This window comes from Pelophylax lessonae (genome assembly GCF_965119305.1).
Source record: "Pelophylax lessonae genome assembly, chromosome: 2".
Classification (NCBI taxonomy): Eukaryota; Metazoa; Chordata; class Amphibia; order Anura; family Ranidae; genus Pelophylax; species Pelophylax lessonae.
The window spans coordinates 682,877,826-682,901,419 of NC_138769.1; the positions used below are offsets into that span (position 1 = coordinate 682,877,826).

Below are 23,594 nucleotides of genomic sequence, written 5' to 3' on the forward strand. Positions count from 1 at the left end.
ATCTGAGAGAAGGATGTGCACCAAGGCTAAGAGTGTTCTTTGTGGACGGATTTCTGGATGTTTTGGCGTCCCTACCGCTATAAAGCTTAGTGGTCCCTGGGACCGGGGAACTCTGGTGAGCGCATATATTTTGCCTTTCACGAGGTGGAGCCCTTTATTCAAGGAAGAAGAGCACATTTATTTATTGGTTGTGGTCACAGTAATTGGAGATCACCAGATTATTGGCATTTTATTTTTTTAGTGGACTATCACCATTATGAATATATTTTTGGTGATCAAATACTAATAATTTTAATTAATCAGTTTTTCACTTGCACTTCATGTTATTTATGGGGAGTTGATGTATACTCACCTGTTTGTTATATACAGTGCCTTTGCGAAAGTATTCGGCCCCCTTGAACTTTGCGACCTTTTGCCACATTTCAGGCTTCAAACATAAAGATATAAAACTGTAATTTTTTGTGAAGAATCAACAACAAGTGGGACACAATCATGTAGTGGAACAAAATTTATCGGATATTTCAAACTTTGTTAACAAATAAAAAACGGAATAATTGGGCGTGCAAAATTATTCAGCCTCTTTACTTTCAGGGCAGCAAACTCTCTCCAGAAGTTCAGTGAGGATCTCTGAATGATCCAATGTTGACCTAAATGACTAATGATGATAAATAGAATCCACCTGTGTGCAATCAAGTCTACGTATAAATGCACCTGCACTGTGATAGTCTCAGAGGTCCGTTTAAAGCGCAGAGAGCATCATGAAGAACAAGGAACACACCAGGCAGGTCCGAGATACTGTTGTGGAGAAGTTTAAAGCCGGATTTGGATACAAAAAGATTTCCCAAGCTTTAAACATCCCAAGGAGCACTGTGCAAGCGATAATATTGAAATGGAAGGAGTATCAGACCACTGCAAACAGGGCCGTTGATAGGGGGGGACCACCAGCCCTCTTGTAGGGGGCCCGAGCACACAGAGGGGCCCACACAGAGAGGGGGATTAGTGATGGACAACAAATACAGAAATCTTCCTCCAGCACCTGAATCTGATCTGTCCCTCTCCCTGCTATCAGCTTTTATCTGTTGAGAAAGAGACAGTTTTCCCTCACTAATCCCCCTCCCTTGTGTGGGCCCCCTCCCAGCACTTATCTCTGCTCAGGAGTTTATTTGTAAATTGTAACTTTGTTTCTCTCTCTCTGTCTCTCTGATCACTGAGCTCCAACTGCCCAGCCTGTATATTTTTCTCATCTCATCTTCTTTTTTATTTAACATAGTTTTTTTTTTTAGATTTAGCAGGAATTATGCAAGTTATGTTATATGTGTGTCTGCTAATAGTGATTTTGTTGTAATTTTAGCTAAATATATCTTTAATATTTTCTTGGGGGGGCCCTGCCAGGTAGTCTGTACGGGGCCCTGCGATTTCTAACAGCAGCCCTGACTGAAAATCTACAAAGACCTGGCCGTCCCTCTAAACTTTCAGCTCATACAAGGAGAAGACTGATCAAAGATGCAGCCAAGAGGCCAATGATCACTCTGGATGAACTGCAGAGATCTACAGCGGAGGTGGGAGACTCTGTCCATAGGACAACAATCAGTCGTATACTGCACAAATCTGGCCTTTATGGAAGAGTGGCAAGAAGAAAGCCATTTCTTAAAGATATCCATAAAAAGTGTCCTTTAAAGTTTGCCACAAGCCACCTGGGAGACACACCAAACATGTGGAAGAAGGTGCTCTGGTCAGATGAAACCAAAATCAAACTTTTTGGCAACAATGCAAAACGTAATGTTTGGCGTAAAAGCAACACAGCTCATCACCCTGAACACACCATCCCCACTGTCAAACATGGTGGTGGCAGCATCATGGTTTGGACCTGCTTTTCTTCAGCGGAGACAGGGAAGATGGTTAAAATTGATGGGAAGATGGATGGAGCCAAATGCAGGACCATTCTGGAAGAAAACCTGATGGAGTCTGCAAAAGACCTGAGACTGGGATGGAGATTTGTCTTCCAACAATACAATGATCCAAAACATAAAGCAAAATCTACAATGGAATGGTTCACAAATAAACATATCCAGGTGTTAGAATGGCCAAGTCAAAGTCCAGACCTGAATCCAATCGAGAATCTGTGGAAAGAACTGAAAACTGCTGTTCACAAACGCTCTCCATCCAACCTCACTGAGCTCTAGCTGTTTTGCAAGGAGGAATGGGCAAAAATTTCAGTCTCTCGATGTGCAAAATTGATAGAGACATACCCCGAGTGACTTATAGCTGTAATCGCAGCAAAAGGTGGCGCTACAAAGTATTAACTTAAGGGGGCTGAATAATTTTGCACGTCCAATTTTTTATTTCAGTTTTTTATTTGTTAAAAAAGTTTGAAATATCCAATAAATTTTGTTCCACTTCATGATTGTGTCCCACTTGTTGATTCTTCACAAAAAATTACAGTTTTATATCTTTATGTTTGAAGCCTGAAATGTGGCAAAAGGTCGCAAAGTTCAAGGGGGCCGAATACTTTCGCAAGGCAATGTATGTACACTGGAAAATGCAAGTTTTGTCATAACAGCGCCTTACTTTATTCGAGATTTCAATAGGAATCTCCTACTTAGAGAGTTGCCACCAGAAAAGTTGACCCTACTGGAAGATTTACCCTTACTTCTTGCACTGGTGACATCTCCAACATGCAATACCACAGAAAGTGTAAGGAAATCTCTACAAAGACAGAGAAATGCCTTCTTAGACAGCTGTCATCAAACAAGTACTCAAATTGGAAGTCTTACTCTCTATTCTTGTTCTGGTAACAACTTAAAACTTTGTTTGTACTCTATGCTCCATCACAGTATGAACTCTTCGTGTGATTCAATGGAGAGCGTACAGCCCATGTGCAGGTCTGGCTGGCAAGACTTTGACAAATAGATGTGCAGCACCAACAAGCTGTTTACTGTAGCGTGCCTCTATGTAGTGAACTTTAACCCTTGCCCTACTGGCACAGGCATTTCATGAGAATGCTGTGGTTCCTTTGCATGGAGCCCACCAGGTTTCCCTTAACTGCCGTGCAGAAACCTCTAGACATTGCCTTTCTCAGGACCACCTGTGGGTAACCCTGCCTTGTCTGAACTGAACCCAGGCCCTTTGACCCAACCCACTGTCTCTTCCTGCTGGCCTTGGCCCTTCTCATTCCCTATGAACACAAGCTCTTTTCCAAAAGTAGTCCCCTGTTGCAACTGAATAAGCCTAGTCTACACCAGGCTGTTTCAAATGAAGTCCCGGTTTTCCTCAGAAGGACAAATACAATGGTCCTAATTCGGAAATACTGTTTGATTATTTCCCTAGATGGAAGTTTACTCATACTAACCCACCAGCCTACATAATAGCCCATCAGAAATACCCCGTACTGACAGGACATGGTTGCGAAGCTACTCAAGGAGGGTTTGCATTTTAAAGTGGTAGTAAACTCAGCCAATTTTTTTTTTTTGTTATGCCATAATGTGCTAGAATACACAGCATACTAGCACTTTATGGAAGACTTACCTTTTAATCGGAGCCCTCCAACACTGAGCTGTCACTGCTCCCGGCGCTTCCCTCCTCACCCGGTTCTCCTTCCAGGTCTGCATTCTCCATCTGCTTGAATGGCTGCATGCGCACGGGATCCACAATTGCAGGACTGCATTCTGGGCACACTCAGTGTACCCTGAATACAGAGCGCACTGCGCATGTGCAGTTATATCGACGACTTGAATGTAGGAGATATTTTCAGAGAGCCTACAGGTAAGACTTATTTTAAGCTTACTTAATGCTACAAGTTTTAAGTTAGAGTTTACTACCTCCTAAAAGGGCTTTACCAAAGTTACTGTCCAAGCTGCACTATTGAGTAAAGACCTCTTATGGTGGCTTAGGGGATCTATAACAGGGTATATGTGGCACTCCCATATAGCTGCCAAAGGTAAAGTTACGTGTCGACTGTTTATGATTAAACTTTCAGAATATAATGTTTAATCACTTGCAAAAGGCACTCATTTTTTGCTTTGCAAGCTTAGCACCCTCCTAGGTAGGTGCTAGAGAGAGAGTAACATTTTGGATCCTTTCTGCTTACCAGAAGGATTGCCAGGTAAATCTATATTGTTCTCTGCCTACCAGAGAGCAGGATCTGCTAGTGAGGTCTGCTCAATGTGCTCAGGTGCAACTCAAGTTTGTCTGAAGTGTTTCACACTGGTCCAATAGGGACGCATATTTGACAGTGGGTGGAAACCTGACAAATGAGTGCACAGGCATTTAGTACATCCCTGGTGATTGGCAGAGGAAAGTGCCTTGGTGCATGCTGGGATACTGTATAAATGCCAGGAGCACATGTGATCGGGGGCTTCCAGATGCAGAATCCCAGGGGGAGGGGGCGGCTGCCTCCTCCTCTGTAGAAGTTGCCATGTGCCCTCAGCTGGTTGACCTAAGAGCCTAGAGAGCTAGAGAGGAACTGAACCCAGATATCCTGAAAAGCTGACTGGAAGGGAGACATTGGAAGGATCTGATTCTTCATACAGTGAGCACAGATCTGTGTCAAAGGGCATGACCTGAGGGGAGCCATCCCTGTAGCTAGAAGAGTCAGTGGACGGGTGTCAGTAAAGGGGATGCTAGAGAGTATCCTGAAGATAATGTGGTTCACCCAGTCTATTGCTGGAGAAAGAGAGCAAGGAGACTTAACCCTTTCCATACACGTGGCAGCATGGTCAAAGCACTATGACTGCTTCCACAAGCAACCTGGTGAGGCCAAGTGAGAGTTGTCCTTATTAACTGTATATAGTTCCATTTGGAGTATCCCAATATTCCCTTCTCTCAACCAAGTTCCACAATAAATACCAAAAAACAAAACCCCTGGATTGTTTATTGAGTAATGAGCCATTGGGAGTAAGGATGAATGTGTGAACTGTACCCTAAGTGACTGTGTGCAGGTAATCAGAGGAGGCCCAACAAGTCATCATACAGCAAGCCCTACAGGCACAGTGCTACACAAAGTATATATCTAAGAGTCATATGGGATAACGCATGGCCTGGGGGCATACAATCCCCCTCTGCTCAACTGAAAGATTGGGTTGGTCTGGATTGTATACCATTTCTGCTTTTAAATACCATGCCGGCATTGATACCAGTGCACTGATATACCTTACCTGTGTACTCAGCTACCAGTATAACCTGTCTAATGACCCAAAAAAAAGACTGGAATCCATGCTAGCCACAGTGCTGCTCAAGGCTTTTAGAACTGTAGCAGCTAAAATGTCCTCAATAAATAATTGTCACCCTAAGCATTATAAATGTAGTAAAGCTGTTATCTACATTCAGTCACACTATGCATGTTATCTAGAGGCATGAATTTTAGAGGATGTGTTTTTTTTAGCAGTAGTACATAGTGGATCCAATGCAGATAAAGTTTGCCATTTAAAGTCATGCCCTAGGCTATTGTGTAATATTAGGCAAGGTAATGCCAGCTTGTCAGGGCTTTAAATTCAGAGGGGCATCATATATATACGTTGAAGTACTTAGTGGAACAGCAATCTATTTTCTAGGTCTGGCTAGTTTTCCCTAAGCTTGGTGGCTCATTGCTCTTTGTCAGCCTCTGGAAGAAGTTTCCAGAAATAGAGAAGAAGGGTCAGTCACTGGCTGATGAATATTTATGTGACTTCAACCAATCTCTGGGGGTAGGTACCCAAAATATTGCTGTGGAGTTAAAAAAATTAATGTTTGTGAGGCCTGTTCTAAAGTTCCATTTTCCTGGGACTGCTGCCCCTGGGAGGCACCCAGTGTAATGAAGAGCTTTGTAGGCCTTAGCAGATGCTTGTCTCAGGGCCTGGAAGAACTTGGATTTAAGGATATTTGCTGGAGGGCATCACCTGTTGAAGCTGAGCTGGAGATGGACCTTTTTTCTCACTGGAGAATGTCACATGGAAGCTTGGTGGAGGACAGCTGTCTTTGGACATTGTGAGTAGGACCTTGGCTTAGGACTCCAGGTGTGCATGTGCTTTGGAGGTTACTGTAAAGTCTGGGGCTGTTTATACAGAGTCTCAGAATAGCTGGTTGTCCCCTCTACCTCCAGCAAAGGCTGCTGCTAGAGAATTCGTGATTTGTCCTCCTGTACTTGCCGACGTTCTTGTATTATCCTGCAATGTCCTCCCTCTTGCCAGTTCTATTGCTGCAATATATCTACAAAAAGACATCCCCTAGGGGTCAGAAACCAGCAGATTGTGGACAAGTGACTGGTATATCTCAGTCTGGACTTGCTGACCCGCCACCCCAGAACACCAAACAGAGTACAATGCAGAGGGACTACTTGTAAAGTTGGAGCTGTAGTAGGGAGCATAAGTTGATGCTTCCTCAATAGTGCTTGCTCCTGTCCCATTCGAAGTGATACCAACTGCACGCTATCTCTTGTCCTGGCTAGCGGTCTCCAGAGTGGTGCCAACAGCAGAGAAAAAGAGATCTTCAGGTCAGTGTGAAGCAATACAATGGGCATATTAGTATAGGGCTCCTTTCACACTGACATGCTGCAGTTTACCCTCGCCCCGCATGCAGTGCAGTGTACCTGCAGCTTTCCTGTGGGTTTATATATCTGCAGGATATAATAAAAGTCTATGTCAAAGCACAGCTAACCCAGGAAAGTCGCAGATGCACTATGCTGCACCCGCGGTGCAGGTAAAACGTAGCACATTAGTGTAAAAGAAGCCTTATAGAGGTGCAGAACAGTAAGGGTTAATTTACATTTGCAGTTTGGGGGGTGGTAAGCCCCCATAGTTAAGGTGTGTTTTTACCACCCCAACCCCAACTGCACCTTTATTCAAGGAGATGGGTGTTGGGCGCTAATTACCAGAAGAAGTGTCCACCAAAAAACACAGAAGATGACCAATGGGTGCTTTTCGGACTGTCCAATAATAGCCAACATTCAGGGCAGCACTGGCGGTCAAAACACAGGAAATCCCGCTGGCAACAATAGAAAAGAACAGGCGCCACTGTAGTAAGCCAAGACTTTATTGCATAACAGAACGATATAGTAACTTACATGGAGAATAGCTTTAATCCATATTCCGTGTAGTGATGTTTCCTAGCGTGTAGTCTACGCTATTCCGGCCGCCCTGCAGCCAGGAAGTGACGTTCTAGGAAGCTGATCCACGGAGCTGGTTAAGCCGGAAGCCACCCTGTCATGGTTGGTAGGTGTAGCACAACTTGCTTTAATCTCTTGGACCCCACAGAAGCATAAAGTTGCATGACGCTTGGAGAGTGGCCCCATTTGAACCAGTCACAATTGGCAGGCAGTAGCACCCACCAGAATAATCAGGGGGTTTAATTCCTGCTGAGTCATGTGTACACCTTTGGCTCAGCAGCTAAAGGGGGTAGGAATTGAGGGCCATAAAACTGTGACTCAACCACGTGGTTTTACTCCCCCTCAACTTTATGTGTGAACAAGCCCTGGCGTCTAATGCAATAAGGGGTTAATTCAAAAGTACAGCAGGCAATGCTGCTCCTCAGAAAAGTGTGTTTGACAAGTGGAGAGGAAGTGATATGTTGCCTCCTTACTACCTGATTTAAACCCATGATTACTGTGCAATGCATGCAATTGTGACATGGTAGTACAGCAATTAGAGGTTTAACCAGTTCTGGACTGGAAGGATTTGCCCCCTTAATGACCCTTAATGCGATTCGGCACTGCGTTATTTTAACAGACAACTGCGCAGTCGTGTGACGCTGTACCTAAATAAAATTGATGTCCTTTTTCTTCCCCACAAGTAGAGCTTTCTTTTAGTGGTATTTGATCACCTGTGCGATTTTTATAAACAAAAAAAGCGACAATTCTGGAAAAAAAAAATATTTTTCACTTTCTGCTATATAACATTCCCCAAAAAAAATTTAAAAATCAAATTTTTTCATAATTTTAGGCCAATTTTTTTTCTGCTACATATTTTTGGTAAAAAAAAAAAAAAAAATCACAATAAGCGTATTTTGATATCGCGTCTACAAACTAGGGAAAAGATTTATGTCATTTCTATTGTTTTATTAGTTTTTTCTTTTTTTTTTTACTAGTAATGGCGGCAATCTGCGATTTTTAGCGGGACTGCGACATTGTGGCAGACAGATCGGACCCCTAACTGACATTTTTTACACTTTTGGGGTGGACCAGTGACATTACTACAGTAATCAGTGCTAAAAATATGCACTGTTACTGTACTAATGACACTGGCAGGGAAGGGGGTTAACACTGTGGGTGATCAGGGGTTAAATGTGATCCTATATTGAAGAATCACAGGCGCTCTGTGATCATTGCAGAGAGAAGAATGGTCAGCTGTGTTTACAACAGCTGACCATTCTTTTCTCTCAGCAGGGAGCAATCGCGGGTGGCAGGCGGCAATCTGAGCCACCAGCCCTGTGCATCGGAGTACCCGCTGCCGAGTGGGGGCGGGAGCACGTAGCAGTAGGCGCGTGACCGACGCACAGTTACATCAGTTTGTGCAGGAGGAGCTGTCCTTAAGTGGTTGAATCAGATGTGAGAAGGCGACACTGTGATCTTTTACTTCTCCCATGTCGTTCAGGTGAATCTCCATCTCTTCGCTGAGCATCCTGGATCCTCTGACGTCCTTACGTCACGCTGCATTCCAGAGAGAGTGATACTACAGCCGGCTTCCTCCTCATCTCCTGGGCCCATACAGCATTCCTTCCAGCGGTGCAAGCGGACATAGCCAATGGCGTCCCAGACCTCCATACATGATAAAGCCTGATTTTAATTTATCTATGTGAGTAGACCTGTTTATGGGTTTGATAAAACTTGCTTGTCCTACTACATTTAGTGGTGCTTCTCCTCTTCTGCTTCTTTCCCATTTTGTTCCCAAAACCAGCTACTGCACAAGGATTGGCTTGCCTAAGTGTTGGACGTTTTATGAACTGTTTCAAACTGAGAGACTTTGCCTTTGCGCCTACCATTCCTTCCCTTTTTTTAGCTCCACACATGTGATAGATCACGTGGTGCTACGGGACTGGCCCTGCAGCCTCCTGGTTTGTGTGACATGTCCCAGGAGAGTGTGGGCCAGGATGGGAACGGGGCGGGTGACATAATTATCTCCAAGGTGAGAAATGAAGAAGTTGGTTCTTGTCAAAAATAGGACCTGCTGGGCTCGTTTCGGACATACTCCCTTGCCGGTGACCCTTCGGTGGAATCCCTGTCCAGAACCCCCTTCCAATGGGTCAGACTGACGCATGACTGCTTATGTTTCCATTGCGTTTTGGGGGCTAGGGAGGTACTACGGTGGGCCATTTAAACCTTTCTTTTGAACCTCTCACGTTCTTTGGCAGGACAGCCAGGTCTTTGCATCATATCTTTCTAACAAAAGCTACTGCAATGGAATTTTGACTTTAACAGTTCCGCTTTGTATTTATATTATTTTATGTGTGGATATTTGTATGACTTGGACATTTTACAATAAAATGTGGAAAAAAAACTACCTTCCTACAAAAAATAAATAAATAAATAAAAAGTGTTAGAGGAGGGGGAGGTGAAGAGGATGAACAGCACTTTTCCTTTTGAGTAAGAGCCCATTCCCATTAGCGCGACTTGTCAGGCGACTTGTCAGCCTGACAAGTCGTGGTATGTCGCGGTCTATTGAGTAGTACAGGACCCGATCTAATTAGAAAAAGGGTCCTGTACTACTTTGGGGCGACCTCGGAGCGACTTGCATAGACTTCCATTATGTGAAGTCTCTGCAAGTCGCGCCGAAGTTGCGGTGCACAGCAGTGCACGCGACTTCACAGGTCGCCCCCGAAGTCGTGTCGCCTCAATGTGAATGGGCTCTTAAAGTACACTTCAAAGTGTATTTACACTTTTGCAGCCAAATTGGGATAACACATACTTTAAATTTGTTAAATGTTCTTATCACATAGCATAAATTAAAAAATATATATATTTGCTACCAAATTAGCATAACACCTATTTATATTATATTTGTTACATGTTCGCATTGACATAGCATAATTTAAAGTGGAACTCTCTCAATCAACATTGACTATTTTTAATTCTTATGCTGCTAGCATTAGTAGATAGATAGGAACTTATATTATATTTGCTTGTTATAATCCTTTTTTTCACATTTTATCACTTACTTCCTGGTTTTCAGACCTTGGCAAATGATGTCATACATCCTAGGAGTCTTCAAGAGGGGAGGAGGGGTTTTCTCAGCTAAGCACACATAGTTACATAGTTACATAGTAACACCCTCCTGCCTGCATGTCAAAACTAAGGGCAGATGGATTTTAGGAAGTAAATGCTACATGAATCATTTGCCCTTACTCAGGATGGCCATAGCCAGAAATGATAGGGGGTGTTTTTCAAAGTGATTTCTCAGCAAAATAAAGCAAGGAGACATGAATGAATGGGGGAGTTTGCTTTGAACAATAAAAATGAATTAAATAGCATTTTTGGTTTGTGGTGCTGGGGAGCGGTGTTGGCTGTAATTAACCATGGCTGTACTGTGCTTGCAGACAGTGGTGTATTTAGGTTTTGTGCTGCCCTAGGCCTGACTAAACTTGTGCACCCCCTAATTTAAATATAACGCACCCCTTCCTGTAAAGGCCACACCTCTTCCTGTTTATGACCCTCCCTGTCATCTGTAAACCACAACCACAGTCTATCAGTGCCCATCAGTGTAGCCTCATCAGTTCCCATAAGCATATGCACACAGAATTTATTCTAAATATTGTTACAGGTATCCTCTACCTCTTTGCACAATATCACATATTCTACTGCACCTTATATCACTTAGCACTTTATATATTTATATTTTGTATTGTGATTGATATTGGTGGTTTTATATGATACATATTTTTATACATATATGTTTATATTTTTTATATATATTTATGTACTTATGATTCTGTGTATATCAACACCACACGTCCCATTGATTAGATATTAATACCATTTACATATCCCTATCGGGCAGCGCCAATTTCCTACCCCTTATATACTATATCAGTGCCCATCAGTGTAGCCTCATCAGTTCCCATAAGGTCAGCCTCAGCAGTGCCCATCATCATACCATCATATCATACTATATCATACCAGGAGGTAGCAGTGTGACCGCTTTATGGGGGTGCCAGACTGATTTGCCTCCTGGACCCTGCCCTCCAGCCCAATTCACCCTATAAGACTGGCACTATACTAAAAGTGTGTAGCGCAAGCCGTCAGGGACTCTTTTTAGTGGGGGAGGCGGGAGGAGGCTGTTTTTTTCTCGTGCGTGGTGCAGCTTTTTTGCTGTCCCCCTGCAAAGTGCTGCCCTAGGCCTGGGCCTCGTTGGCCTAGGCCAAGATACAGCACTGCTTGCAGATCTCCTTATCAGTTGATAACTAGCTTTTAACATTGTCCTAAAATGGGTTAAAGATTTAGAAGCTGGGCATCTTACAGTGTATGTTAATGAGAGGAAGCTGAGTTTTTCCTCAGACTTTTTATTGCAACAGAATATATATTTGGTATGCCGTGTGAATGGAAAGACATATCAAACATATAATGGGGTTTTTCTTGAATTGAACTGCTAAAAGTGGAAATACACTTTAGGCCATTACGTTCATCCAAAATTACTTTCTTTATTTATCTTTGATGAGAAAACCTAGGTTTCTGATATGGTGTCTCCCTATAAGTGTAGAATATTGCTGTAATCACTGTTCTTGATGGCGCACACTAGTATATTTGGAGGATATTTCATATACTAAGAAAACTAAGATATACTTAGAAACCTGAAATAGCCACAAAACAGGATTATTTTCATTCTTCAGTCCCTGAACAATCTTTCAGTTACTGAAAACGATTTCTTAAGGGACCTCTAAATGCAGACTACAGATGTTCCCAACTGGTATCAGAGAACACAGTGAATTGTGTGTTGTTCTGCGCTTTGCTACCCTCTGGTGGTCAATTTCCCAATTGCTGTTTTAGAAGTATGTAAAACCCTAAAATAAAAATGTATATAATGCAGTTAGTCTGTAGGTAAGTTGGCTGCAATAGTTTTTTTTAATCTTTTTTTTTTCCCTGGTGATTTTGTAAATGACACACTTCCTGTCCTAGAGTGCCAATGCTCACTCACTGTACTAGCAACAGTGTATAAAACACTGTATAAAGCAACAGTGTAGTCACACTAGGACATGACTATAGCATAGTACAGTCAGAAATACTTTAACTTTTGTCAAATATTTGCTGTCTCATCAAATGAAAGTGTCAGATGAATGAAGGTAGGATGTATCATCGACTATTATTATTCTGCTCGGGGGAGGATAACATAGAAAGATCTCCCTTAAGTGATACTAAACTCTGGTTTAAAAAGATTCAATTCAAATATTGACCGAGGCTACCAACAATGCACAGAGGCTGACAGAAGGAACAGTATTGACGGAGGTTACCAGCAATGCACTGAAGCTGACAGAGGGACCAGTATTTACCGGGGTTACCAGCAATCCACTGATGCTACCAGAGGGAGCAGTATTGACCAAGGCTACCAACAATGCACTGAGGCTGACAAAGGGAGTAGTATTGACCGAGGGTACCAGCAACGCACTGAGGGTGTCAAAAGGAACAGTATCGACTGAGGCTACCATCAATGCACTGAGGCTGACATAGGGAGCAGTATTGACCGAAGCTACCAACAATGCACTGAGGCCGAACAGAGGGAGAAGTATTTACCTTGGCTACCATCAATCCACTGAGGCTGACAGAGGGAGCAGTATTGACTGAGGCTATCAACAATGCACTGATACTGACAGAGGGAGCAGTATTGACCGAGGCTACCAACAATGCACTGAGACTGACTGGGAATGCAGTATTAACTGAGGGTACCAGCAATGCACTGAGGCTGAGAGAAGGAACAGTATTGACCGAGGCTACCAGCAATGCACTGATGCTTACAGAGGGAGCAGTATTGACTGAGGCTACCAGCTGTGCACTAAGGCTGACAGAGGAAGCAGTATTGACCAAGGCTTCCAGCAATGCACTGATGATGACAGAAGGAACAGTACTGAATGAGGCTGCCAGCAATGCACTCAGACTTACAGAGGGAGCAGTATTGACCGAGGCTACCAACAATCTACTGAGGCTGACAGAGGGAGCTGTATTGAGTGAGGCTACCAGCAATGCACTGAGGCTACCAGAGGGAGCGATATTGACTGAGGCTCCCAACAATGCACTGAGACTGACAGAAGGAGCAGTATTGACCAAGGCTACCAACAATGCACTGAGGCTGACAGAGGGAGCAGCATTGACCGAGGCTACCAACAATCCACTGAGGCTGACAGAGGGAACTCTATTGACTGAGGCTACCAGCAATGCACTGAGGCTGACAGAGGGAGCAGTATTGACTGAGGCTACCAACAATGCACTGAGACTGACAGAGGGAGCAGTATTAAGCGAGGCTACCAACAATCCACTGAGGCTTACAAAGGATACTGTATTGACTAAGGCTATCAGCAATGCACTGAGGCTGCCGGAGGTGATCTAAAAACCTATGCAACTGTGATCAACTGGTTTGTTATACAGCATGGCTTCATTTACTGGTCTGCAGGTAGGACTGCATTTGTCATATTAGATTATTGAATTTGCTTGGGAGGCACTAGCAGCACATGTGCAGTACAATAAAGCAATAAAGTCAAATAAACAGTACCCTACTAAATCTAAAATGCGAGCACCATTAGCATGAGGTCAGCGAAATCAAGAAGCACAACAAGGTCAAGGTATGCAGATGGTCACATATAGATGTACATTATATTTTCAGAAGTATTGGGACACCTGCCTTTACACGCACATGAACTTTAATGGCATTCCAGTCTTAGTCCGTAGGGTTCAATATTGAGTTGGCCCACCCTTTGCAGCTATAACAGCTTCAACTCTTCTGAAAAGACTGTCCACAAAGTTTAGGAGTGTGTTTATGGGAATGTTTGACCATTCATCCAGAAGCACATTTGTGAGGTTAGGCCCTGATGTTGAAAACAAGGCCTGGCTCGCAGTCTCCGCTGTAATTAATTCCATAAGCCCCCACCCCAAAGCACTTTGCCCCCATGTTGATGGGGACAGGGGTCTCTTCCCCACAACCCTGGACTGTGGTTGTGGGGGTCTGCAGGGGGAGGCTTATCGGAATCTGGAAGCCCCCTTTAACAAGGGGACCCCCAGATCCCAGCTCCACCCCCATGTGAATGGACATCGGGTACATGGTACCCCTTCCCATTTACCACAAAAATTGTACAAAAAAGTAATGACAAAAGTCTTTTATTAAAAAATACTGTCCCCTGATGATCAGTCGCCCGTCCGCCCGAAAAATAGAAAAAAAGAAGAAGAAGCTCCTGCTTCTCCGGACGCTTCCCGTGGAATGAGCTGTTTTGATTTTTGACATCACAAGCCATCCCAATGACATCAGTCATTTATTCACTGCACCTAAAGCAATGGATTATGGGGGGGCGTCAGAGCCCTTTAAAAGAGCTGTCAATCTCAGATAGAAGTTAGTTAGCCAGAGAGAGTCCAAGGTTAATCAGCTGGCTCGGTGGCTTAGCTGATAGAATACCAGTCTTGCAAACAAAAGGCTGTGAGTTTTAATCCTCAGGCCAGTGGGTGTTTTATATTAATTATGGGTTTTTATTAAAAACATATTAATTGTCCCACCTCTTCTGAAGTGACATCAGTAATTTATTCACTGCACCTGAGCAATGGATTATGGGGAGCTGGTGATGTCAGAGCCCTGTAAAAGAGCTGTCAAACTAAGATAGAGAATTGTTAGGCAGAGAGAGTCTAAAGGCCCGTACACACGTACCGATCGTCGGCATACAAACGTCGGTGGACGAAGGATCTGCCGATTGTACGCGTGTTAGTATGGTGCCTCCGACAGATGTCTGCGCACAATCCGCGGACAAGAGTCTTTCTTGCAAACATGAAAATTTTTGTATGCCGACACCAGAACGGACGATTGTTCGCCTGTCAGTACACAATTCGGCCGACAGACCGCAGATTTGCAAGACTGGGCATGCTCAGAAAATTAAAAACACAGGGAAAGTTAACCATTACATGACATCACTTCTGCAGTCAGCTGAAGTCTGCAGACAAAATTCTTGTGCTGTCCTTGTGCTGTCTTTGCACTTTTCAACAGACACCGACATCCCGGGGAGAAAAGAGGAACATTTGTATGCCGACCATCGGTACGTGTGTACGGGGCTTTAGGTTACTCAGCTGCCTCGTGGCGTAGCTGTTATGTTATCTCTGTTTGAGATGTTCTGGTGCGAACCAAACATGGGGGTGGTCGGCTCATCACTACTAGCCTGTCTGCACCGCTAGACTCAAGCCTGAGGCTGTATGTACCTTACACCCTACAGCAATGCACCACCATCTGCTTTGTATACATTGATGGTCAAACAGACTGTTGCAGTACAGCTTTGACATTCGATATAGGCCAGGAAAGTTAAATCCAGTAGCATGTAGGCAGACTGCCTACAGATATATGGTTTTAGTTAGTGGCTGGCCCAGGCTGTGGGGAAATAAGTATTGTGTGTGTGTTACCGTTTCCAGGCTTTTTGGATCCAGTCTACCCACCAGTAGTATAAATATGGGGGAAGGCTGGGTTCGGGATCTTCAGGAGGGATACATGGAAGGACATGCCATAACTGCTGTGGAGGAGGACTACTGCACCAGGGTTACGGGGATCAACCAAACACTTGGAGAATGCCAAAATAGACTACTGCCTTTCTGAGGTACAGTATTCCTGGGCAGCCAAACAGTTATAGTTAGGGTCAAGATATGGATATTGTTCATGTTGAACTGTGTTGCAGAAATTCCTTATGTAGCACCCTCCTAGGTAGGTGTTCGGAAAAAGCATCTATTGCTTCTTCTACTTATCAGGGGAGCTGATCTGTTAGGTTGCCTGTTGCATGTCTCCAGGTGTGATTCACTGGGTCTGAGGGAGTGCCCCACTGTATCCAATGATGGAGCTTGTTGGACAGTGGAGGAAACCCAGCCAGTGACACATTAGCTTTTATGGGAGTCCCAGTGGGAGGGCATTCTTGCAATGCATCCTGGGATTGCAGATAAAAGCGGAGGGGACATGTGACAGAGCTTTTTTGGTGGGAAGCAGAGTCCCAGGAGGAGGTAGACGGCTGGTCTCTCCTCCTGCTGTGTATGAGGAAGGTGGTCTTAGGCAGTCAGCCTTGTGAACCAGGTGTGGAGCTGAGCTGCAGAGGACCCAGTGTAGCTGACGGTGGAGTTGCTGGCAGAGTCTCTCAGGAAAAACAGTGTCCATGAGTAAGCAGGGACTTGCCAAAGGGTCGGCCCAGGAAGGGGACCACTCCAGTGAAGTCAGGGGATCAAGGAGCTAGCTCACACGGAGAGAATTACAGTAAAGGGGGTGCCGTGTAGATCCCTGAAGAATAGGGGTGAAGGGGGTGCCTTGTTGGGCCCTGAAGAGCGATTTATAGACTAATACAAGTCCATTAAGTTCTTCTTCACTGCTAGTGACAAGGTGAAGCAGCAGCCTTGCCAGACTCAGTTATATCTAGACGTCCCAGCAAATTGTGCATAGTTTATTCAAGTTGGAGTATCCCACTCATCGCTTCTCCTATAAAAGTTCTCATATAAAACTACAAAAAAACAAAACAAAACCCCTAGACTGTTTCTTGACTGAGCCAAGCACTTCAAAGTCACTAAGCTATTGTGTTGTTGCTATGGGTAACCCAGGGAAGCCTGTCACCAGCAACTCCCAAGGGAGTAGTGCTACACTTAAGTAAAGTTGCATAAACTGTTCTGAACCTGGTTTGAAGTTATATAAAGGAGCGCATGTTGGTTTTGGGGTATCAAAAGAACTAGGGTCAGTAAGGCACATGTGTGGTATGAAGCTTAGCTGCTACAGAAGGTTTACTTGGTAAATAAAGCAAGAGGAGTAGTGCAGTTGCTATGGGTAACCAAGTGTTAGAACAAGCTTCTATGCAACCAGTCATTAAGCGTGGTATCTGGTAAAGGTGATAGGTCCTCCAGTAGTGAGGGGGTCAGTGCGCTGGCTTCTTCCCCAGAGGTTGGTTTCCAGTAGCAACTTAACAGAACCCACGTTACAGAGACCCATGTCCAGATCACAATGTATGGGAAAGAAGGTGTTAACTAGTGCAAGTGTGAGGGTTGTGCTATGCACATGGTGGGATGCCAATCTATTACTAGGAGTGAGGTAACAGAGGTATGCTGGGCTAGTGGAGAGGGCGCGGGTTTGGCAGCATCCCTTCTAATGCTACCTACATCAAGTGTGTAGTGACATGGGATGCTTCAAAAAGGAAACGGGATAGTCATTCTGCCCTGTCTTCACTCTCTATTAAATGAAAGATATTACTCTTTGCCCTACACTTCTTGAATATTACAAACCAGAAGCACATTTACCTTATTGTGGTAGTAAATTGCCAGAAAAAAAAAAAATATTCTTTCCTAGGTGGATGCAGCATCAGTTTGATTCTGCATCTGTCCCCCGTTGTCTCTAAGACTGAGAACTGAATAATCAAACACCGCTGACCGCTCGGTTCTCAGAGTTGTCTGCTTTGCACACCCCTTGCTGAGAGGCTGAGCTGGATGCCGGTCCAGGCATGTGGATGGATCCCAACCATATTGTCGCACTCTTGCCCCCGCCTGGACCGGCTCTGTGACGACAGCTGACATCGGGCTTCAGCCTCCTGTCAGCTGAAAACATGTTACAGGAGTGCAAAACGGACTGCACTCTGGTGATCCACAGGAGAACTACAGCCAAGCAAGCTTTGGCTGTACTTCTCCTTTAAGCATTAATACTTTCAAGTCTAGCAGAGAAAGAGTTACTCTTACCTTTGATTCCCTGGTGTCTGGAGTAATTGTCGGGTTGCGTCAGGAAGCTGTTCCGAGGCAGAGCAGCTGAATTAAAGGATCTCATATTCTTCTCACTTTTCAAAATCCTGTCCAGCTGCATTACTAGAGAGAAAAATAAATGTGAAGTAATGTTATCGGTGTGAAATTTCTATTGTTTTCTGCTCAGGATAGCATTACAATGTGATTTGGGAGGGAAGAGATTAAAGTAATAGCTCATCTTTGGTGTAGCGAGAAATAAAAGTGCAGACCGCTGCAGAATGGAATGGTTATCTGCCTTCTGCTACAGGTTTTCCAGTCTGGTCTTCCTTACCGTGAAGAAAGGTGAGGTGATTTTCTTAGTGGTTCAGTTAAGCCGTAGCATTGGATAAGGCTCTCTCTTCCTTCTTGCCCTCAGTTTACCTCTTGGGGACACATAGAATGGCTACAGTAATTCAGGGCCTGCATTAACCCATCCAGCCTCATATTATTATTTTTAATAAAATTATACAGGATTTATATTGCGCCAACAGTTTGTGCAGCGCTTTACAACGTTAGGGTAGACAGTACAGTTACAATACAATTCAATACAGGAGGAATCAGAGGGCCCTGCTCATCAAAAGTCTCTAAAATAAGAGATGCCTGCGATGGTGTACAAAGGCTTCAGACACTGAAACTGAAAAAATGCTGTAAAGCAAGGATATTTTCTTAAATAATGCAATGAATAGTTTTTATTTATCAAATAACCTTAAAACCTACAAAGTCAAATTAATATTTGGTGTGTCCACGTTGCTAAGAAGCTCCTATCTGGGAGCATCTTAACAATATTCTAGCATCAAGGCTGCACAAAAAGGCCCCATCTCAGGGAGTTTTTAGGCTAGACTCCAGGAGGTTAAGTAAATGGTCTACAGCTATGGCCATTACATTACATTGTACCACAGATAAAAATGCAGTGAAAATGCATGTGCAGTAACACATTTTATATGTTGTGCCTTGCTTTTATATGCATTAATGTGTGTTGTTGAGTGAACAAGGCACATAAAAATCCATGCTGTTAAGCATAGCAAAACTCTGAGAATCCAGCATAGTCCTGCAGTGATCCACTGTTCAGCTGTTTGTGCCCCTTGCCACCATCTTGGTCCTCTTCAGCTGGTTGGCTCTCCTGGGTTCAGGCAGCTTGGTCCCTAATGACATGGCAGCTCCATCCCCCTCCAGCCATTCTGTAAATGGGTTCCCCCAGTCTCCTAGGATATATAATGAGGCTTCCCAGGGGGCTGCAGGAGCAGAACACATTGTTTTGGCCTAGGCCAGAATGGCAGCGGGGCCACTAGAAAAAAACGGAACTCTACCCCCCCCCCCCCTCCAAAAAATACAACCTGCTAATATTATTGTCTAGGCAGCTTTTTTTCGCTGAGGAGGAATGCTATCTCTCTTCTGCAATTCCAAACACTTAACTGCCTGCCAAAATCATGCAATTTCGGGTGGACATGAAAAATTGAATATACCCTGAGCTGCTCATGTACATGTGTGCATTTTAGGTACACTCTGACTTTTATTGATGCACAAAACCAATCAAATAGCTGAAAACCTGGCACTCGGAAGTTGGCCAGGGAGAAGATGACAGTGACCGATGAGAGATGTAACCACCACATTACTGGAAGATGGAGGTGACTATTTCTGGGGATTTAGTTCCACTTTAATGTTAAATTTAAAAAGACTGAGAATGACTTCTGAAAATACATTAAAGCTTTCATGAGATTTATGATACACTAACACATGGAAGGTTTTGAATGTGGTCTATGACCTTGGTAGGAAGATATCCGTTCAAGTGATTGGAAATCTCATCAGTGGAGACACAGACTGCAACAAAACAGTTTTCGTTTTTTCTCTAAAACAGAAAAGGGTTAGAATGTGTGTTGGGTTATTATTACTGTCCAATATATCCTTGCCCAGTGATGACCCCTTCCCTCATTTTATGTCCTGCTGTCACAGGCTGTCAAATGGACTGGAATTGAATATATTTTTCCCAACATGGTCATGGACAGTGAGTATTTACTTTTTTTCTGGCCAAGTTGAAACTAATTAAAAGGTTTTGGAAGAAGTTGGGTTTTCGTGCATTATAGAAAAATCAGGTCATTCCTTCACTTTTCTTTTTTTATCAATGTTTGATTCATTAATAATTTGTTTAATTGAAAATTAAATACTTCTGATTGCATTGATGTTGACAGCTAAATAACCTGCATATCAAAGATGTTTCCAATCAAAGACTTTCCAACTTTCCATTCTTATTTAGGAGACTTTTTCTCTGCTCAAGGGAGCTGGATGGCTATGCTGTAAACAAGTAGATGTGCAAGTGTTTTGTGACACGCGGTGTAATCATGCAATTCATGTGCATCAATGCATCTTGCATGAATTCCGGTAAATCTGGAATGAGTTTCTGCTTACAGTGGCATCTTCTTCCTGGCAGCAGCACAAGGTAAGGGTGTGCTTTGTGATGTAAGGAAGGGTGGGTGACGCTTGACTTCTGATGGCGGGGGGCTCTTGACAACTCATGTAAGGGTGTAAGGGGGCGTGGGGTGCTCTGGACATCTAATCTTACAGATATAACCGGTCCTTTGAGGGCATAATGCTGATGCGGCCTGCGATGCAATTGAGTTTGACACCCCTGGTTCAAACAATAGAAAAACACAAACACACACACACAAAGTCCATATACATACCACAACTGCATGCATTGGATACAGTTGTGAAATGGCCTATTCACTTGAACATTGCATTCAGCAGCAGTATCACCTGCCAAAAGCACAAGTAATTAAATTTTTGCTGGGGCATGAGTACAGCCCTGAGCAGCTGCATTTCTATGTTTAGGTGGGTGGGTGGGATGAAGGGGGGTTGTAAAACCGCAGCTCAGCCACCTGATTTTACCACCCCACCCCACACCCACCAGTGTGATAAACCCTAATGGGGACAGAGCACAGGTAAAATAATAATGTTTTTTTGGTACAATTTTATAACCCAAAAGTGGAATTTCTGCTTTAAGAACTCCTGATCCCCTGACATGCCACATTTAGTGGCACGGAAGTTCTCCTCTCCCCCTCCCTCCCTGCAATCTTCTGGGACACGTCACAGGTCCCAGAAGATTGCCTGGCCATTCAGGACGCCCAGCGCGACTAACGCGTGTGCACACCCGGCTGTGAAGCCGCAAGCTGTCACAGCCAGGTGCCCACACTAATGAGGCCAGCACCGGGGAGAGCCGAGGGAGAGAAGAAAGGCTTCGGGCGGCCACATCGCTGGATCGTGGGACAGGTGAATGTGTGTTTATTAAAAGTCAGCAGCTACACTTTTTGTAGCTGCTCACTTTTCTTCTAATTTACTTTTTATTTTAGTTTTCATCAATACAGCATTTTAAATTTACATTTATACAGCATATGCAAATGATGATTCTACAGACAAGATCCATCACAATAAAAAACAATCATAGCCAACAACACTCAAACTAATAAGGAAAAAAAAGGAAATTTTTTTAAAATATCCTACAGTATCATATTACATGATATCCGTTGATATCCACGGTTCCCATAGTCTGCAAAACACACATCCCCTATTTCTATAAATCTGTTGTTCCGTCATAAGAGTATCGTTTACCTGTATTCTCCACTCTTCTAATGAGGGTGTACAAGAAGACAACTTTTTTATAGCAATCAATTTACAAGCTACAAACAACTGTTAAGGTTTCCCTTGAACCTAAATCTTCCTTTAAATATCGCAATATACAGGTCTTTAGATCCTGTTCAGTATATAATAATAGCTGCTGACTTTTAATAAACACAGAAACAGTCGGAACTCCGCTTTAGGCTCCGTTCACATCTAGGCGTTTTGGGGCGTTTTTGGGGCGTTTTTCTGCTCTAGGATCAGCTCTCAAAACGCCCAACAAGACAAATCCTATTCATTTCAATGGCCCCTGTTCACATCTGAGCGTTTTGACGCTGTATACAAAACGCCCAACGCTCAAAAAAGTACATGAGCTTCTTTTTGGGCAGATTACAGGCGTTTTCCATTGATCTCTATTCAATCTAAAAACGCCTGCACAAAAATCGCGGTAAAAATCGCGGTAAAATCGCGGTAAAAAACGCTGCAAAAATCGCGGTAAAATCACGGTAAAAAACGCGCGAAAAACGCTACGCTCAGGTGTGAATGTAGCCTTACAACATTTGTCAGATTTTTATTGCTCTCTTTGTCTTCTTGTCCTGGTGATACCCACATCCTTTTACTTCTTTCCCTGGTGTACAGAAAGTAAGGGAAAATCTCCCAAATCCGACTGACTTTTTTTTAAAACATTTTGGCTATTGTGTGACTTTAAAAAAATTAGCATACACATTGTCTATTCCGTGTATAAAATATTCCTTAGTTTTTCTTCCATTGCTCCCCTATTAGGAATATGCAAAACTGAATTATCATTTCATAATGATATAGTCTGCCAAGCCTAGATTAGGGGGGATATTGATGACATTTCAGAGAACATTCAGATTTCAGAGATGAAATGATGAGAAGAAATCTGTCATGGTAGTTCTATGCATTCTATAAATTATTATCTTCTCCCATCTCAAATACATTCTTGTTCCATGTCTAATGCATTGCTGATAATGAATAGGATCTCCATATAGAGATTCTACACAATCCACTGATTGCTAGAGGGGACTTAGAAGAGGATTTACTTTTTTCTTAATATAAATCCCATTCACATTTATTATCTCACTTTTACCACCGGATTGGTAAGAGTAAGATAAATGAAATGAAAGGCTTTTCGGGAAAGATTTAAACTCTTTCTGCTTCCTCACGGGATAAAGAGTTTGCAGTTTAGTACATTTTACAGTTCTCAGCTCATTAATTTTTACAAGAAAGTTGCGGTCTGGTGGTTAGAGAAGGAATTGCCATAGATGATCATAGACCTGAGTAGGTATTCCTTGCCGCATCTCCCATCACAACCATTTTTTTTTTTCAGCAAAGCTGTTGTTAACACTTTATACGAAGAAAAAAATCAGCGCAACAAAAAAAAAACCATCAAGTGGTTAAACACAGATGTATAAAGTGAAAAAATATATATAAATAATAAATTAATAAAAAACAAGCGGCCGCTATCACTGAGTATGTTTTCACTGCATACAAAATATCATATAATGTTAAAAAAAATGTGCTGCGCCACTTGAAACAATAATATAAAAAATTATGTGAGTGTAAAATATCATACTAGTAATGGAAAGAATCCCAAATGATACATATGTTAAAAAATCACTGTAAAGTGCAAAAATGGGAATTACAAAAAGTGAATCAATGTGATCAATGTGATACAATTCATATTAATAATAAAAAGTCCCATAAAAAGTTCATATTTAATATATCCCAGTAAAGTGCAAAAAAATTAGTGAAAACTGCAAATCCAAATAAAGAAAAACATTATATGTTTTTAACACTTGGTTCTGCTGTGGAAGATGATGAACTTGTGGCAAATCACTCAACAGCCCTCTTATCTCAAAGTAAAAAAAGTTTAACTCTGTCATGGAGAGGAAATGACGTCAAGTTCCCATGACTTGGGGTATTCTGACACACCAGTTGAAGCGACCATGTGATTAAAAGGGTGCTGCAAGGATTCCCAACTGGTCATGGTGTACAACATGGATAAAATTTGTCACCAGTACACTGGCAAGCGTATTTCAAAGTGCAAAGCACTTTATTGTTGTATGATCATATAGAAAAGCAATGTTTCGGG

General features: G+C 43.0%; 1 protein-coding gene across 1 annotated transcript in view; it reads right to left on the reverse strand.

Moving 5' to 3' along the window:
• The window catches only part of LOC309546508 (uncharacterized protein C11orf97 homolog), a 129,248-nt gene that overhangs the window by 81,392 nt on the left and 24,262 nt on the right, over positions 1–23,594 (reverse strand). Inside the window, exon 4 of the mRNA XM_082246248.1 lies at positions 17,831–17,953. Within this exon, the coding sequence (XP_082102374.1) occupies positions 17,831–17,953 (123 nt within the window). The remainder of the gene's footprint in view (positions 1–17,830; positions 17,954–23,594) is intronic.